This window comes from Lactuca serriola, chromosome 3 (genome assembly GCF_051521515.1).
Source record: "Lactuca serriola cultivar US96UC23 chromosome 3, Lser_US96UC23_V15, whole genome shotgun sequence".
Taxonomy (NCBI): domain Eukaryota; kingdom Viridiplantae; phylum Streptophyta; class Magnoliopsida; order Asterales; family Asteraceae; genus Lactuca; species Lactuca serriola.
This window is the reverse complement of record NC_136410.1, coordinates 55,622,402-55,638,957: the sequence shown is the minus strand read 5'-3', so window position 1 is coordinate 55,638,957 and position 16,556 is coordinate 55,622,402. Positions and strand designations below refer to the sequence as shown.

Below are 16,556 nucleotides of genomic sequence, written 5' to 3'. Positions count from 1 at the left end.
ACTTCAGACTACAAAACCTCTGCGCGTGTGCTGCGTGGCGCAACACTTGACTTGTCTCTTCTAACTTCTTCAACTTTCATTTTTTCCAAACGTTTTTTTAGAATTTTGGTATAACTTATTTTTTTTAAAACTTTGATTTTTTTAAATTTTTATTTACGGATTTGATACAATTTCTTTTTATAGTTTCCACAAATTTTTTTAACTTGATTTTTTGTAAAAAAAAAAACTTTGATTTTTTTTTTTTTAATTTTTTTTACCTTTTCTATTAATAATATTTTCAGTTTTAATTGCATCTTTTTTAACGTATGTAATTTTTTACGAACTTTGTAAACATCGTTTGCAATACTTCTTAATTTTTTTTTTATTATTCTCTTTTTTTATGTTTTTTAAAATTATTTTTTTCTTTCTAGAATAAAACTAATAGCTTCTTTTATATTTTTAAGTTTTTTTTTTTTTAATTTTTTTAATTTTTTTTTAATTTTGTTTTTTTATATGTTCTTTTTAGTATTATTTCAATGTTTTAAGACTAGAATTATTAAATTTTGGTGTTGAGAATTATTTTCAGTTTATAAAGTTAGTTTATTTAAATTTCGGTTTACTACAGCAGTCTGCAGATATTAAAAACAAACATACTTCTTATTATAGGCTGCAGCCGTTTGTTCCACCTTTTCTGCTACAAAGGATTGCAGAGGTGGTCTGCAGACTTTATGAATTTTCGCTTTGAAAAAACAAACAACACCTTAGACTTAAAAGCCCCTTAACATTTCAATTTCAAGATGCATTCTCCCAACTTCACCCCATTTCACATTACACAAATCCAATCTCAAAATCTAAATAGTGGAACATGAAGCATTGAGTAAAAATGATGATTTCAATCCGCCAATCATCGAGATCGCAAGGTCGTTTCAGGATTTCAAACACGTCCCCCATTTGTATTTTCAAGGGTATTCCATGGTTGAGATGTTTGAAGATTTTAAATAGTTTCAGAATTCTAAATTTTATTATACTTTCTTTGATAGCAAATTGTTAAAGGCTTCCATTTAAAGACTTAAAGTGTCAAAATATTGCTCTATATTTCTCCATGTATAATATTTAAACCTTGCATATATATAAGTTACCTTAATCTTATTCTTATAGATATATAAGAACACACGCCTTATCTTTAAATATTTAGACATCAATAATCATATAAATATTTAAAAAAAAATGTATACAAAATATTATTCTATTTCTCCATAAAAAAATCATCTTACGTTTTATGTAAAGGTGGCAATTGGCCTTTCTAACCAAAATCGTGTATTTTTTGTTTCGGTTAATAGATCGAAATCCCATGCTCCTCTGATTTCACCAACTCAGTGTCTGATTCAAGGAATCGGCGACAATTTTAGGGCTAGGCTTTCAATTTTGGATGCAGAAAACCAAATCCATCAGCCAGTCGATCTTTCTTCTCATGATGCATTTGGAATTCTGAAGCATTAATACTGATGAAGAAGATTGGACGAGAGGCTTTTGTTAATTTGACCCTGATTCTCAAATACTCCCAATTCCCATGGACAACCGGAGTAGCTGCTGTATTTGTTTTTATCAGTCTCACCCTTTCCATTTTCCTCTTACTCCAGCACCTATCTGCTTACAAGAACCCCGAGGTCTCTCTCTCTAATAATCTATCTTTATCACACACACACACACACACACACTAAAATGTAGAAAGTAGGTTGATGATCGCATGTACATTGTTGCAGTAAAAAATGTTCATACAACCAATATCCTTTTCATGATGTATTTGGGAAATTTATGAAGCAATCTCTTGTCACGTATACTGAAGAAAAGTATACGAGGGTAAAAAGGCGTAATTAAGTTTCTGTTTTTTGATTGACAGGAACAGAAGTTTTTGTTGGGCATTGTACTCATGGTACCTAGTTATGCGATTGAATCTGTAAGTGATTTACAATCGACTTATATTCAATTAGTTGTATTTACATTATGCCTTGGTAATTGATGACTATATAGATGTTTAAGTACACAAATATATGAAGAAAATTATGATTCATGATGTCATTGGCGCAAAATATTGTGTTGAATGAAGCCATAGGATCAGACTAATACATGAACAATCTAATGTGTGTTCATTTGCTTGGATTTAATCATATGTGTAGATATTTAATTAGGCTTTCAAACTTCATTGTGCAGTTTGTATCGCTATTGAATCCATCAATAAGCATTGCCGTTGAGATACTACGAGATTGCTATGAAGCTTTTGCAATGTATTGCTTTGGGAGATATCTTATTGCATGCTTGGGTATGTAATATGTATCTTCTCTCTGATCTTTGTATTTGGAAATGATGAACTTAATTAATTTTAATGGTTTTCTTGAAATTAATTAAGGGGGTGAAAAAAGAGCAATCAATTTCATGGAGAGGGAAGGGCGTGCAGGTCTTAAAGGCCCCTTGCTAGAAAAACGTTCTTCAAAGGGAATCATTACACATGTTTTTCCAATGAATCTATTCTTACAACCATGGCAACTAGGTCAAAGAGTTTACCAAATCATGAAAGCTGGAATAGTACAATATGTAAGTTTTATCATAACAAAACTTTTCTTCTCTACCCCAATTCTTGATGTTGAACACGAGTCTTTATGTGGAAACATCAATACTTTTATTAAGACCATTTGAGAAGAACTTTATTGATTCCATCATCCATAAAAGAACACATTTTTGTTTCTTTTATCAGATGATTATAAAGGCTGTTACAGCTGTTTTGGCAGTGGTTCTTGAAGCCTTTGACGTATATTGTGAAGGAGATTTCAGATGGGATTGTGGGTACCCTTACATGGCTGTTGTTTTGAATTTCAGCCAATCATGGGCTTTATATTGCTTAGTTCAGTTTTACGAAATAACAAAGAAAGAACTCGCACATATCAATCCACTTGCTAAGTTTCTGACATTTAAAGCAATTGTATTTTTGACATGGTGGCAAGGTGTCGCTATTGCCCTTCTCTATTCTTTTGGTTTTATCAAAATTCCAATAGCTCAAGAGTCGCAATTTAAATCATCTATCCAGGATTTTATTATTTGTATTGAGGTAATTACTTAATTTTCTTAATTAGTTATATCTATTCTTTCTTCGTTAATTTAACAGGCGTTTGTATTAATTAATGTAGAACAGATGGGCGTTGCTTCTTTGGTTCACATATACGTGTTTCCTTCAGAACCCTACACGTTAATGGGAGATCTTTTCCATGGAGATTTTTCTGTTCTTGGTGATTATACTTCCGATTGTCCTCTAGATCCTGATGAAGTTAGAGACAGTGAACGCCCCACAAAATTACGCCTCCCAAGACATGATCCTCGTGTGAAGAACAAAACCGCCATTAAAGAGAGTGTTCGTGATGTTTTTGTTGGTGGTGGTGAATACGTAAGTTCTTTAATTTCAATCTATTTACTTTCAATCTCTGAAAATATTAATGTTTAGTGACAATTTGAATACAGATTGTGAGTGATTTGAGGTTTACAGTGAATCAAGCTGTGCAACCAGTAGGGAAGGGGATCACGAAGTTTAATGAAAAACTGCATAAAATCTCTCAGAATATGAAGAAGAATGATAAAGGAAGGAGAACGAGAGATGACAGTTGTATTGCTAAAAGTAGAGAAATACGTGGAATAGATGATCCGCTTTTGAATGGGAATTTTAGCGACAGTTGTGGTGATGGTGCTGTCAAGAAAACAAAGAGGCAACGAAGGACATCAGGATACATGAGTGCAGAAAGTGGCGGTGAGAGTAGCAGTGAGCAAAGGGTGAGCTGTGATAGGTATCAAGTTCGTGGAAGTAGATGGGTTACAAAGGATTAGTATATGCATTAACTTGAAAAAGACTGGATTAATGGAGAAAAGGAATACATGGAGATCAATATATGAAGAGAGAGCTGATATTATGGAAGCTTTTGCTTTAAAGGTGAAGTTTTTGAGTGTTTTTTTTTGGCTAAGATGACACTCAAGAGGGCTTGTAGATTCTTAATTATGTGTTGAGCTTGTGTTGATCAATGTGCTTATTTTCTCCTCAATTTTGATCATGTTGAGATGATTTGGATGTGGAGTCTTGGAACATTATAATAAATTTAGAAATTCTTGTAGTAGGATGCATTAGTTTTGTTTGGAGGATCATTTGGAGTTGTTTTGGTATAGTGCCTCTTTATGGAATGCAATTTTTCTCTCTAAGTAGTGGTCATTTCTCCATGTGTAAAAGCATAGCCCAAATTAGATTTCTACATCTCTATTAGAAAGAGATATCACAAATTTGGGATAATCCAAAAAATCAATTTGGATTTCTGCAAATTCAAGGTTAGATTTCAATATTACAATCAACTTTATAACAATGTCATATGGGGTTTCAATGATACAATCAATTAGTTGTTGGGCTAAGTATCACCAACATTTACTGCAAACAATAACCATTTAACCATCAACATTGGGATTCTATATGTATCACCATGGAGATAGAGAAGAACCCAATGTAGTGCTAGGGGCGCGGCGCTAGCTCATTAACCACATTCCTCATTCCTTCGATAAATTAGACATCAATGTGAATGTTGATATGTTAGCACATGAATATAACTATGTCGATAAAAATTATTCACAATATATGTTGTTAAAATAACTAGCCTATTGTAATTAACTATTAACTACGAATTCATATAATAATATAAAAAGTTGATATAAGACATTATCATTACCTTAATAATATGATAAATGACGTCTATTAGAACATTGAAAATTGAATACTATTATAACGATCGAATGTAATCTACAAAGTATAATTCAAATTTATATGATTAAAGAAAAATCTTTATCTTGAATAATATGAACTTAATAGATTTGACTTTACTCACTAGTTCTGATTAAATAAATTATGTATAATTTTTTTAACTTATAACTATTGTTATGGTTAATGAATCAAAAAGTGACTTGTGTCCCGACATATTAGTAGTTGAGATACAAAACTCAATAAAGGATGTGCAAGATTCAAATATTATATGTCTAATATATTGTTAGTGTTCCAGAATTTACCTTCCAGACGATAAATCATCAAATGGATTTGACGTGGGCTTTCTAGGTGTTATGATTTAACCTCACAATTTCAAAGTTATTTATTTACTTTTCAATTTCAACAACGATGTTGTTTTTATATACCAAACATTGTTTTCAAGGTATAATAATTTTTTTTATCTTATGTATATATAGTTAATTATACTTTTAATTTAATATTATTTCTGACTATTGTAATTTAAAGTTACTTTGTAAGTAATGTTTCAATTAATCAAAAGGTAGTTTTATAATATTTTACATAAGAAATAATGATGTTTAACATTTTAAATAACAAATAACAATGTTTAAATTTTAAAATAACAAATGACAATAATTAATAAAATCTACGTATTACTTTTTTTTTTTAATAATTCATGAAATATGAATATTCTGTTATTAAAAAGTTTACATTAATTTATGAAACTACATAAATAAAAATAATTGAAGCTAATATAATAAAATTTAAATTGTTCGTCTTAAAACATATTTTTTAAATAAGTGAATTTCTAAGATAACTATCTTTCTAATAAAATTAAAATATAAAACGTAAAATAAAATATTTTTAAAAATTTGCATAAGGTATCATTACATATTTAATATTTATTACATATTTTTTAATATTTATTTTGATTGAGTTGACAATGAATGATATTTTTTTTGAACGACAAGCTGAAATTAAAAGAGAAAAAGCTAGTCAGGGGCTAGAAGTACAAAAACAAGCGGAAAAAAAAGTGTAAGAGAAGGACGAAAACAACAAAACAAAACCAATAGATTTAAAGTCTGCTATAACATTCTAGAATTGAGTCACAACACCATTCAAACCACCTCAGATTATGCACTTTCCTCTTTCTTGCATTGATCCAAAGGATCGAGAGTGATTTTACGTTGTAAGCCAGCGCCGCCAGCGCTGATTGCGATTTGGAGATTGGGATTGGAGAGTGTGCCTTTAAATTCCTATACTTCCAGATCACCCAGATAAATATTAGCATTATAGCTTCATGAATCCTTGCTAGCCTTTGATGCCCCCCAATTTTTTCTTTACATTGCAACAGGTCACGAATTGATGTAAGAGGATATTCCAGAAGCCGCCACCATTTGCAGATATGCTGCCAAACTTCAATCGAAACCGAACACTCCACAAAAATGTGATTTTCAGATTCCTGGGCTCCATGACAGATCTTGCATAAATTTGAAGAGCAGATTCTGAATTTTGAGAGGTTTACCATAGTGGGGAGTTTACCGTGATAGATACGCCAAGCAAGAATATTCAATTTTTCTGGGATCAACGGATTCCAGGACCATCTACCATCACTTGAAGGAAGAGTAAGCTTGTCGATATGACTTCTTAGAGAAGCGACATAATATGCCCCAGAAGGATCAAGCGACCATGACCATTTAAGAACCCTGTTAGCATTCGAAGACAGATGCTAGTGATTTGAAAAAAGACACACTCTCCTTCTCTAGAAGTTTTGGAATATTTGCGACCGTACCCCAACAACCATTTTTTCTCTTAGCGATAGATGGTCTTGCGACCCCCCCCCCCCCATCTTCTACGTTTATAGATTTAATCACCTCAGCCCAAGTAGTCTCAGGAAAGTTTCTAAATCTCCACCACCATTTGCCCATTAAAGCTAAGTTCTGAGCCTTTAAACTACCGATCCCAAGCCCCCCTCTTTCTTTATCAGCCAAATTTTTTTCCCATGCTATCCATGACATCTTCCTGGAGTTTGCATCACCCCCCCCCCCCCCAAAAAAAAAAAAAAAAAAAAAAACAAAAAAAGAACCTCATCCTTATCTTCTCAAGATTTTTGATAACTTTAGTAGGGGCTTTATACCGAGAGAAATAAAAGGAGCCAAGACTCCTCAACACAGCTTTACAGAGTGTTAGATGGCCACCAAAAGATAGTGTAGAGGCTTTCTATTTTGATAATCTCACAGGAATTTCTCGAGATGATAGGATTCCAATACGACACTCTAGCCATAGAAGTTCCAACCGGTAATCCAAGATATATGAAAGGAAGGGTTCCAATGGAACAATTGCTATACCGGGCCAACAAATCCAAATCGCAGTTTGGGACACTAAAGCCAAATAACTTACTTTGGACAAATTTTCCTTGAGACCGGAGGATAATTCGAAACATCTAAGGATTTTGATCAAGTTTTTTGCGTTTTCTATAGACCAAGAACCCAAAAAGATAACGCCATCTGCGTATTGAAGGTGCGAAATGGTTCGGCCTTGGCGAGGTAATTGGATACCTTCAAAGGCTCCAATTTGTTTTGCCATATCCAAGGCTATATTTAGAACTTCAGCTGCAATGATAAATAAGAACGGTGAAAGTGAGTCACCTTGCCTGATACCACGCTCCATACCAAATTTAGAGGTAGCGAACCCATTTATGAGAATTGAGATCCTTGCAGAAGATAGACAACCATGAATCCATGATCACCACTTGTCCCCAAACTCCATCTGTTGTAGTATTGAATCAAGATATTCCCAACTGAGGCAATCAAAAGCCTTCTCAAAGTCAACTTTAAAAGCAAAAGCCCTCTTCTTATTCTTTTTTAACCAAGCGATTACTTCATTTAGGATAAGAGGACCATCAAGGATATATCTATTTTTGATAAATGTCGTCTGAACTCGGCTAACCACCAAGTGAATCACCTTCTTTAGCCTTTCCGCCAGGATCTTAGAAATTGTTTTGTACAAGCACCCGATTAAACTAATGGGCCGGAAATTACACATCAAGATGGGATCCTGGATTTTTGGGACGAGGGTGATGAAAGATGCATTACAGCCCTTGTCAATGAATCCATTAGCTTCAAAATGTTTCACCACAAAATAGAACTTGTTTCCGATCACATCCCAATGCTTTTTAAGCAAAAGAAACGAGAAACCGTCCGAACTAGGAGTCCTATCCGAGCCACATGCCCAAATTGCTGCTTTAATTTCCTCGAGTGTGAAGGGATCCTCAAGACAGACAACCATATTATGGGACAATTTTTTGAACAAAAACTGCTAAACTTAGGCCTTAAACAGATCGACTCAACAAATCGCTCTGAGAAATGTTTAATTGCAATTTGCTTGATCATATCCGGATCATTAATCCAAAAACCATTTTCCTTAAGCCCGTTAATTCTCTGTGACCTATGATGCTTATTTATCACCCCATGAAAAAACTACTATTCTCATATCCTTCAAGAGCCCAACGGATTCGGGATTTCTGCTTTAGGTCTTCTATGCGTCTATACTCAATCTCCATGATCTTTTGATACACATGAAGGTGGTTCTTTATTAAATTCTTATTAACGGGGGCAGATTCAGCAAGAAGACCAATAAAGTTGATTGTATTTGTAAGTTCCACCAATTCCTTTCTATTAGCTTCGATGATTTCATTCCTCCATTTTTTTATATGCTCCTTTAAATTCTTTAATTTACCAGCAACAAGAAAAAGTGGGGATATATTTATAATCGGTCCCGTATTGTTACCGAGGGACCAACCATTCTTTATTACCATCTTCAGTACGAATATAATTCTCCACAAGATATATGTTGTGTTGACAAAATCCTTCCTTATATGACCGATAAACGATTGAAAAGATTGAAAATTTTATAATATTTAATTTTTAATAATAATTTATTTCATTTTTAAATAAATAAAAAGTAATAATTGGGGGGGGGGGGGGGGGGGGGGGGGGGAGGAAGGTGACATGGGATGGAAGAATATCATAACTTTGGGGGTGAAATGATGGAATCAAAAACCTTGGTGGGGCTTATGATTTTTCACATAACATGGAGGATTAGATGGAAAATTTATGTATAAGAAAGAGACCAGAGAGGGTTTTTACTTGAAGTGTCTCGGATTCACAAATTCAGAGCTGAAACAACGATGTCCGCCAGAGCGTTGAGGAAAGTGCTTAATGAACAAGAATCAGCAAAGAATCAAGACATCATATTGTCCGATGATGATGAGTCGGAATCACCCTCCAATTCACCCCGCCCTTCTTCAATTAATCCTTTCGATCTCCTCAACGAAGAGGAGGAGCAGGAGAAGGAACAGGAACAGGTGCGTTTGATTACACGATGATTTTTGTTGTTTTATATCGTAATAGCTGAACTTTCATTGTTCTTTAGCTTAGTGCTAATTGGTGTAGTTAATCTTGGTTCTGTTTTTTAAAAATATTCCCGATGAGTAGGGTTCTTATGTGTGTTATTGGACCTTCCTGATTTTCAATTATCTTTTTGAGCTAAGTTTCTGATTGCTCGTGATAATCTATTAGTTTCTTGATTTCATATAAAAACCCACACTTTTGATTTTGTATGCTATTCAAGTACGTTTTATGCAACAAGTGATGCGATTTCTTTCTTTTAAATTGAGCATCAGAATGCCACTAGTTCCATCTCTCCCAAGTAAGAGCTACACCCTGACTTTGAGGACATCAAAAGGGCTATTTTTTCAAGTTGAAGTTTTTGGGTTCTTGACTTTTGGAGAAATACTTGTAAAATACATGAAACTTTGTAACAAGTATTACAAACTCAACAATGTTATTGGTAAATTACTGATAAATCCATATCAACTTTGTGTTCCTCAAGTACTAGGTTTGATGCTAAAACTTTAAGTTTTGTTGAAATAGAGAAAGTATTGATTTTACTTTGCATAGTATTTTTATTTCTCTTGAAAAGTTCATAATCCGCATAAATATTGGATTTCAACTAGACTTTAACATGCAAAGTTTAGCTCTTTTTCTTATATAATATATGGGTCTATCATTTTTTATTTTCGCTATTACTGTTTTGGACTCTTAACAATCCATAAAGTTAAGATATTTATTTGTTTTCTTTCCTTACTTTTTGATTGATAGTGTTTTTGTTAATGATTAAGTATCACTAGATGACTTGATCTAGGACTTTTGTGCATATAGTTTAATGTGATAGATGATTTTATGGGCCTTCAAGTATCAATCTTTTACTTATAGATATTTTGATATTGTCAATAGCCAAATCATATTACTTTCGGATGCATTTTTGTATGATAATACTACTACATAAACTTGTACTTTATATTACAAGAGGTTACTAAAAAAATTCTATGGTTTATATAACTTGATGTTTCTCAACATGTGTATTTTTACTTGCAAACTTCTACAGTTCATATAATTTCATAATCAGTCTCAAACACTCAATTTCAGGAGAATGATGCTAGTGATGTTGATACCTCCTCTACAGTAAAAAATGAACACAATTTACTCCCCAGTAAGAAAAATACTGCTACCAATGCCATATCATCAAGTCAAAAATCAAAGAAAAAGAAAAAGAAGAAGAAGAACAAGGCAACTACAGGCACTGTGGATTCCTTAGATGCCATATTAGAAGATTTATCTTTCGGAGTCAATTCATCTGGTGGTCAAAGTCAAAGTCAAACCCGGTCTTCAAGAAAGAAATCTGAAAATGTGAATGATGAGGGGGATAGACATAGATCAGGGAAAGGATGCACAACAAACATACTGCAAGTGGATCCAAGATTTCTTAGTGCAGAAAATGAGCTGAGGAGAATATTTGGATCAAAAGTTGTGAGTTCATTTGAAAGAAGTAATCAAAATCAAGCAGGAAGTTCTAGACAACAGAGTCGAACAGGGAGACGTGGGGCCCACACCCATAGAAAGACAATTATTGTTTCTCCCTCAGAGCATTGGCCTAGGTGGGATGGATCTCTATCCATGGAGCTTCTTGAAAACAAAGATGGATGCACCTATTTCAGGTGAGTTTTATTCATGATATCTTTCCTTTTAAAAATAGAAGCTCAAATTTGTTGCCCATTTATTTCCCCATACTGCTAGTGGACTTATGATTATTGATAGGTTGTCTGAGTGTGAGCATGGTAGCATATCGTTTAGTTGACTTTTTTATATTTTAAACAAACACCTTTTTCATTAGTTTGGATAGTGGTCAAGCATATATTCACATAAATTGGATAGTGTAGGATGCCCATAATTACCAAAGGAAAGGAAAGGAAAGTGAGAAAGACAAAAACAACTATACTTACTTCCCGTTAGGTCATGGGGTACCTGGGATGTTAGATGTTAGACAATCTTACCTCCACCCTGGGTATGGGTATGGGTAAAGAGGCTACTTCCATCTTCGACGTGTAGAATTATGCACCATGCATTTGTTTAAAAAGAGGGATATGCGATTTAAAATGTTGATACTAGGGATATAATATTAATAGTAATTGATAAAATAAGTAAGTATATAAATACTTAAATACAGATAAAAATAATGTAAGTAGCTAAAATATATACTACTCTATTACCCTACTTTTATGGATCCACTCCCTCCTAGTCATGTATTTAGAAAGTGCTAACTTTTAATGTCTAACCTCAAACTATCTTCTCATTTCCTCATTTGTTGACCTCTCATCCTCGTCCCATTTGGACGTAACACTCTCCACCCTTCTTATCGTAGTCATTTGATGCCTCTTCCTCTGGACATGTCCACACCTTCACAATATTCCTTCCTTTAGTTTTTCGGTCATGGACACTACTCCCAATGTGTTTTCGATAACCACATGCGATATCTTGTTTAACATTGTCTTATCGTATATCCATTGGAGCATTCTCACTTTGCAACTTACATATTCCTCTCATGCGTCTTCTTTTTTGGCCAATATTCAAAGCCATACGACATAGCAGCCCCTCTGGCTCAACTTTTACACTATAGAATTTCCCTCTTAGGACCTTGTAGCACAATACTCTTGTGGCCGAGTCTTTATGTTGTGGTTAACGTTGTTCTTTACTTACTTTTCCTTGTGATCTTAGACCTCCGAGTACTTGAAACTTGTTTTATGGTGTGGTACTTGCTTTTAGGGCAGACTTCTACTCCCTTGTCTTATGCTTCAACTCTTGAATTGCACCAAAGATATTTCATCGGCAAAAAATGTACATAATGGCACTACTCCTTAAATTCCATAAGAAATGTCATCAAAAATCAAAGAGAAAATGTAGAGGCTAAATGAAGGACCCTGATAAAGCCCTATGTCCATCGGGAAAGTCGGGAAGGTATCATGTTATTAGCTCATTAGCTAGAGTATACATAATCATTATAGGCTTGGCATATTTGTCTTCCTTACATATCTTCATTAGACCCCTCTACTTGTGAGGCTCCACCATCTTCCTCTCTCGTGGTATACTATCATGTCTTCTCTAGGTCAATAAACACCATATGAAGGTTTGTATTTCTTTCTCTATACATTTTTAAGGTGTTTGGGAAGGTAAATTGTCATGGTCCGTGACCTCCCTGACTTGAAACTGAATTGATTATCTATTATCACTGATTCACGTTGTAAACAGGTAGGCTTTCCGTCGTGTCATGGTATGACTAAGTAACTTTATACCTTCGATAGTTGTTGTAACTTTAGGGAGCTTCTTTGTTCTTATAAATTGCTATTATAGTACTATGGGGCTAGTTTGGTTTGCAAATTGTTCTTATAAATTGGTATTACAGTGCTATGGACCAAAAAATGCATGCCATATCAAAAGATCATGTGATATGATTGCTTCTAAAACAATTGTTGGCTCTCTATGATCGCCTCACATGTATTGACCATGCCATGCGTTGGGGTACAATGCCCAAGACCAGTGCATGCAATCAATACTACCTAGCATTCCTGGGAACCCATGCTTACTTTCATGCACCGTGTACAATTGGTGGACATCATTGATGGTTGGTTTGCACAAATATCGTTGCCTGTAAACCAAAGTAATAGCTTTCTCGACTTGTATGCAGTATCCCGTGTGGTACACTTGAACATCCTCAAATACTTGTCCCATTTGTCTGCTCCTATGCTGTAAACTAATTGACGAATTGTGGCTGTTTATTTTTGAATTGGAGAAAAACCTTTTCTGCATCTTGAATCCCACTTCAATTGGAAATATGGAAAAAGGCCATCCAAATCGCCAACAATACGTAAAAATAACTCTTTCCTCATCCGGAATCGCTGTCAAAACTTTGCAGCGTACAAGGCGTCATCTGCTAAATAGTCTTCTATAAGACGATTGACGATTGTGCTTGGCTTTGCAATTTCTCCGGAACAGAGGGTTTCTTATTGTTAGGTCGTAAACGTGAACTTTGACCTTGTCGGTTTCGGAAATACGCCACTATTTTTGCCATGACGGAACCGACAAATAATGCCTCGTCTTGAGCCATTGAATAGGAGGATGAAGATGACGACATTGTGTTTGATTGGGTTTTTGAGAGTGTAGAAATAAGCTTGAAATTTATGTTCGGTTTGTTTGGTATTTATAGAGTGGTAAATGTATTAAATTTTTTTTTTTTTTGAAAAATTAATGTTTCTAGCAGTCTAGCCGTTGAAACTAAAAAAAAGGAAAATAAATGTTTTTGCATACTACCGTTTGAAAAAGAAAAAGAAATTTTTGTTTTTCGATCAATGGAATGAAGAGAGAGGAGGCAGGGAAGCCTCCCCTCACTCGCAAACCGCACAGCCGAAACCGCAGTCACGGTGTTGTGTTTCCAGCCGCGGTGACATGGGTTTATTTGTTATTGTTGGAATTTGTCAAACGAATTGCAATTCAAAGGTTTTGGAAATCGAAGGAATTCAATTTAAATCGGGAGTTTGGTTGGCAGAAATGGAATGGTTCAATTCCCTTTTCTTTTCATTGTTTATGTTTGGTTTGTAACTTTTGTCACAGGATTTGGAAATTAAATGGCAACAAATAACAAAATTACTCTTAACTAATATTTTTCATTAAAAATGTTTTAAATAGGTATCTAGATATTTAAGTTAACTTTTTAATAATTAGATTACACATAATAATAATCTTCTATCCTAATAAATGAAGATCATTTTGCCAAATGTCATCTTCTCATTAAATTTGCCACATGTAATTTTGTAAATTTTTTGATTAAATTTAAATCCACATGTCATTTTGTGGTTTTTTTGAATTAAATCAATTAATATGCCACGTAATACTAAATTTATATATGTAAAGTATTAAATATATTTAATGTGATAATAAATGCAAAGAATCTTAAAAAATATCTTTCTTAATAAATGAAGGTTTTTTTTGTCACATGTCAATATCTCATGAGTTTTGACACTTGTCATTTTGTTGTATTTTTAAAATAAATAATATCCACATGTCAATTTATGGTTTTTTTCAATTTTTTAAATTAAATTAAAAAGCCACGTAATCCTATACTTATATATGTAAAGTATCAAATGTAATAAATATTATAATAAATTGCAATTAATATGTTTCTTCATTTCTTATTTTAAAATTTTATTTTCAAAAATACTTATTATTTACATCTTAATATTTTATTTTCTTTAATCAAACCCGTGTAATACACGGGTTTTACACCTAGTAATAATAATAATAAACAAAGAAACCAACATACAATACTCATAATCATATAAATAATGAGTATCAAGTATCAACATCATCTTCATGCTAACAAATGGCTTTGTGATTGTGATTATCACATCCCTTGTATTCTTATCCTCTTTATTGGTTACATATGGTAGGTGGAAAAACTATTATTATTACTTTTTTGTATAAATTTCTGGTATTAAAAGACAATTTTGACCTTACATTTGTGTGACTATATTTAGGTATGTGCCATCATCAACCTACAGCCTAGCTCAAAGACAATTTGAAGCTGCAAAAGCATCACATGATCTGAACACCATCGCAAGTATTCTTTTACACCACCCTTACCACATAGATTCCCTCACAACCCTAGCAGAATACTTCAAATTCTCAGGTGAACTCCAAATGTCAGCAGATGCCACTTCAAAATCTTTATACGCCTTAGAATGTGCTTGGCATCCATTATTCAATCCTTTACAAGCCACCTGTAAATTACAATATAAACATGAAACAAATCAACAGCTTTTCACCACACTCTTTTCCCACATGAAAAACATGGATAGACGCGGGTGTCATCGCTCAGCTCTTGAAATATGCAAACTATTAGTTTCCCTAGACTCTGATGACCCAATGGGAGCGTTATTCTGTATTGACTATTTTGCCCTTAGAGCCGAAGAGTATAAATGGTTGGAAACGTTTTCTGAAGAGTATAATAGCGATAACTCGATGTGGTTGTATCCGAATTTCTCATATTCACTTGCAATTTGTCGCTTTTATCTTGAACGTGAAGAAAAAGAAAAAGAAAAAGATAAGTCGAGTTCGAGTGATCTTATGAAACAGGCTTTAATGCTTCATCCATTGGTTTTAAAAAAGTTGGTGGGTAAAGTTCCTTTGAAAGAACAGGTGTGGACGAAGATAACTAATCATGGTTTTTTTGGAATGGATCAAAGTGGGAGTGAATCATTGGATCATTTGATTAATATTTATGTTGAAAGGAGTTATATTATATGGAGACTCCCTGAGCTTCATAATTTTCTTAAGGATACAGCTTTATCAGTAATTGAAAAGATGGAAATTAGTCGAAGTGAAGCTAAAGATTGGGAGTGTGTGAGAAAAGAAGCGTTTGCATCCGATAAAAACGAGTGAGTATGCGTTTTTCTTGAAATTATTCTCAATTTTTATAGTTTAAATGCAAGAAATTGCAATTAAGATTATTTATGATTGTTTTATTTTACATTGTTACAGGTATTCACACTTGATGGTATCTGATTTCTCTGATTCAACGCCAACAATTCCTCCAGAAAATTTGCAAAATTTTATGATAGATCCGAGGTTGGTGGACATGCATAATAATAATAATAATGTTAATGTTGTTGGTGACAACCAAGAAAATATTCCGGGTCTGGGTCCGGGTCCCGCACGGGCCCCTCGTGAAGTTGCAAACAGGAATGCATTGGCGGTTTTGTTTGAGTCCATGTTACCATGGATTGATTATGGAACAAGAGAAGATGATGATGTTCAAGACGATGAGGATTGATTGATTAAACCTTTTTTTTTTTATTCTTATTTTATTTTGATTCAGAGTCTTAATAATTTATGTTGAGATTATTATTTTTAAGAAGGAATTTTACACCAAGTTTTGGGTGTATACATACCCGCAAACAATCAGATATTAATGAGTTATCGTTGTATATCGCTTGGAACTGTTATAATCTTAGTTTATTTTTGGGATGATGACAAAAACCTTTTGTGGTCTTGTGGGTTCGGTTGCAAATTACCTTTTTACTTTTTGTGGTCTTGTGGTTCGGTTGCAAATGTAAGAGGTAGTCAATTATCTGATCTTTGTTGTTATGAACTTATGGTGTCTTTTTGGATTCTAAAATCAGTAGTTAGAATCCTTGAATTGGTTGAGATAACTTGAGTGTATATATATATATATATATATATATATATATATATATATATATATATATATATATATATATATATATATATATATATATATATATATATATATATATAGACAAAATTGCATGATTGGTTCCTTTGGTTTTCCAAAATAGACACAATCATGACAACTATTGAAACAT

The 16,556-nt window shown here is 33.5% G+C and overlaps 2 protein-coding genes across 2 annotated transcripts; both read left to right on the top strand.

Annotated features, from left to right (window-relative positions):
• The first annotated feature begins 1,306 nt into the window (after positions 1-1,306).
• LOC145094440 (protein LAZ1-like) lies at positions 1,307-4,207 on the top strand. Its single transcript, XM_079032639.1, has 7 exons — positions 1,307-1,646; positions 1,880-1,936; positions 2,191-2,299; positions 2,387-2,571; positions 2,732-3,082; positions 3,167-3,415; positions 3,490-4,207. The coding sequence occupies exons 1-7, from the start codon at positions 1,485-1,487 to the stop codon at positions 3,847-3,849; spliced, it is 1,473 nt and encodes a 490-aa protein (XP_078888765.1). The 5' UTR covers positions 1,307-1,484; the 3' UTR covers positions 3,850-4,207.
• A 4,707-nt stretch (positions 4,208-8,914) lies between these two features.
• On the top strand, positions 8,915-16,209 carry LOC145092315 (transcription factor-like protein). The gene is made up of 4 exons (XM_079030239.1): positions 8,915-9,146; positions 10,270-10,838; positions 14,709-15,608; positions 15,712-16,209. The coding sequence occupies exons 1-4, from the start codon at positions 8,970-8,972 to the stop codon at positions 16,001-16,003; spliced, it is 1,938 nt and encodes a 645-aa protein (XP_078886365.1). The 5' UTR covers positions 8,915-8,969; the 3' UTR covers positions 16,004-16,209.
• Positions 16,210-16,556: the final 347 nt, after the last annotated feature.

What these genes read in the sequence shown, in the direction of transcription:
- LOC145092315 (XM_079030239.1), top strand. Translation starts at nt 8,970, where the DNA reads ATGTCCGCCAGAGCGTTGAGGAAAGTGCTTAATGAACAAGAATCAGCA. An exon ending in AGGAGAAGGAACAGGAACAG is followed by an intron (nt 9,147 to 10,269) that starts GTGCGTTTGATT and finishes ACTCAATTTCAG; the next exon opens with GAGAATGATGCTAGTGATGT. An exon ending in GATGGATGCACCTATTTCAG is followed by an intron (nt 10,839 to 14,708) that starts GTGAGTTTTATT and finishes GACTATATTTAG; the next exon opens with GTATGTGCCATCATCAACCT.
- LOC145094440 (XM_079032639.1), top strand. Translation starts at nt 1,485, where the DNA reads ATGAAGAAGATTGGACGAGAGGCTTTTGTTAATTTGACCCTGATTCTC. An exon ending in AAGCTGGAATAGTACAATAT is followed by an intron (nt 2,572 to 2,731) that starts GTAAGTTTTATC and finishes TTCTTTTATCAG; the next exon opens with ATGATTATAAAGGCTGTTAC. An exon ending in ATTTTATTATTTGTATTGAG is followed by an intron (nt 3,083 to 3,166) that starts GTAATTACTTAA and finishes AATGTAGAACAG; the next exon opens with ATGGGCGTTGCTTCTTTGGT.